The sequence below is a fragment of the Cyprinodon variegatus genome, unplaced genomic scaffold, assembly GCF_000732505.1.
Source record: "Cyprinodon variegatus isolate N-32 unplaced genomic scaffold, C_variegatus-1.0 Scaffold3544, whole genome shotgun sequence".
Lineage (NCBI taxonomy): Eukaryota > Metazoa > Chordata > Actinopteri > Cyprinodontiformes > Cyprinodontidae > Cyprinodon > Cyprinodon variegatus.
In genome coordinates this window covers 4,942-6,511 of record NW_015153997.1, presented here as the reverse complement: position 1 = coordinate 6,511, position 1,570 = coordinate 4,942, and the positions used below count along the sequence as shown (strand labels likewise).

The 1,570-nt window shown below is 42.5% G+C and overlaps 1 protein-coding gene across 1 annotated transcript in view; it reads left to right on the top strand.

Annotated features, from left to right (window-relative positions):
- Positions 1–166: 166 nt before the first annotated feature.
- LOC107081234 (EH domain-binding protein 1-like protein 1) overlaps positions 167–1,570 on the top strand; it is a gene marked incomplete at its 5' end in the record, with an annotated part of 5,030 nt that continues 3,626 nt past the window's right edge. Inside the window, 2 exons of the mRNA XM_015369435.1 lie at positions 167–240; positions 884–998. Of these exons, the coding sequence (XP_015224921.1) occupies positions 167–240; positions 884–998 (189 nt within the window). The remainder of the gene's footprint in view (positions 241–883; positions 999–1,570) is intronic.

Genomic DNA, 1,570 nt, shown 5'->3' with positions numbered 1-1,570 from the left:
GTTCTTCTCAAGAACATAATTGGCGAGAACACGAGTCCGTACTCGCGTTCTAGTGAATCGAGAAACGGCCATGAACTCCATCATATCAAGCTTTGGAGCGCCCCCGAGCTGTGACACCTGTCAGATCAGCTTAGCTAGTGAAGCATCTTTTCTTCATCATCAACAGGCTGGAAGAACAAGACCTGGAAAGACGTTTTGAGCTGCTGACCAAGGAGCTTCGAGACATGATGACGATCGAAGGTAAACCAGGAGATCATCATTAACCTTTTTAAGATCGGACCTTTAGGACTGGGCGATACGATGAGTTTAAAAGGCCTTTGGAGATGAAAGAGGAGAAAAAAGAAGCGATTTTCTACCAAATTTTAAAATTCATTAAACATATTTTCAAGAAGAAACTAAGGAATAATGTTTAAATGTCATTAATTTGTTAAAATTAACAGACATTTCCTATGATTAAAGGAAAAAAAACTTCAATTTAATTCAATTCAGTTTATTTATGTAGCGCCAATTGACAACAGATGTCATCTGAAGGACTTTACAGTTCACCAGATCATCAGGTAGAATGAAGCAGAGTGATGAAAAAGGGGTCCCTATGTCCTCCAGCAGTCTAAGCCTATAGCAGCAGAACTATAGAGGTAGATCAGGATAACCTGAGCCACTCTAACTATAGTTTGAAATTATAGTAACCTACATCTTCTTAACATTAGAGATTTTCCCTTTTTTTTCTAAAAAAATATGTTGAATGAATCTCATAATTTAAATGTTTTTTGCAGAAGTTTGCTCCTCTTTTCTTTCTTCGCCGCTCTATAATACTCTATATGAGATCCTCTTCACCAATTCTGAAAATATCTCCTCTGTCTCATCGCTGCTCCTCTTGCCTCAGACTACCAGAAGAACCAGGCCCACAAACACAGAGAGCAGCTCCTGCTCCAGGAGCTGGTGTCTCTAGTCAACCAGAGAGACCAGCTGGTTCACAACATCGACGCCAAAGAACGAGGGTGAGAGAAACAGACGCTCCCATTGGTTAGGAGCAGTGAAGCCTCTTCATGCCTTCAGAACAAAGACTTTACAGTCAAACATAACAGATATTTATGTCTTTTTGAACAAAGGATGTATGTTTGAAAGAATGTAGATGAAGCTCTTTCCAACAATCTAAAGCATGGCGGTGGCAGCATCCTGCTGTGGGACTGGTGCTTTGCACAGAAGCTAGCCACAAATGACCAGCGAGTCGATTCCAACGTTTTTTTTAGCTGGATAATGATGCCAAAGACCCTTCAGAACCGCTGTAGGTACCAGATTTGCTCGGGGCCCCGCCCCTTATTATGATGTCATCACACAGGAAGTCCACTCAGACGAACTGTATTGCACCCGTTTCTGAAACTCGTAAGGAAGCGGCCGTTCAAACCGTCGCAGTTCCGAATTCTCCCAGTGGTGCCCGACTTTACACGAGTGAATAAAGTGAATGTGATTGGTCGATTATCAAGGGGGCGGGACTGTTGTGGCGGAAGGCATCTTGCTAACCAGTTAGCATCTTAGTGCTAGCAGGTTCCCAATGGGAAATTCCATTGGG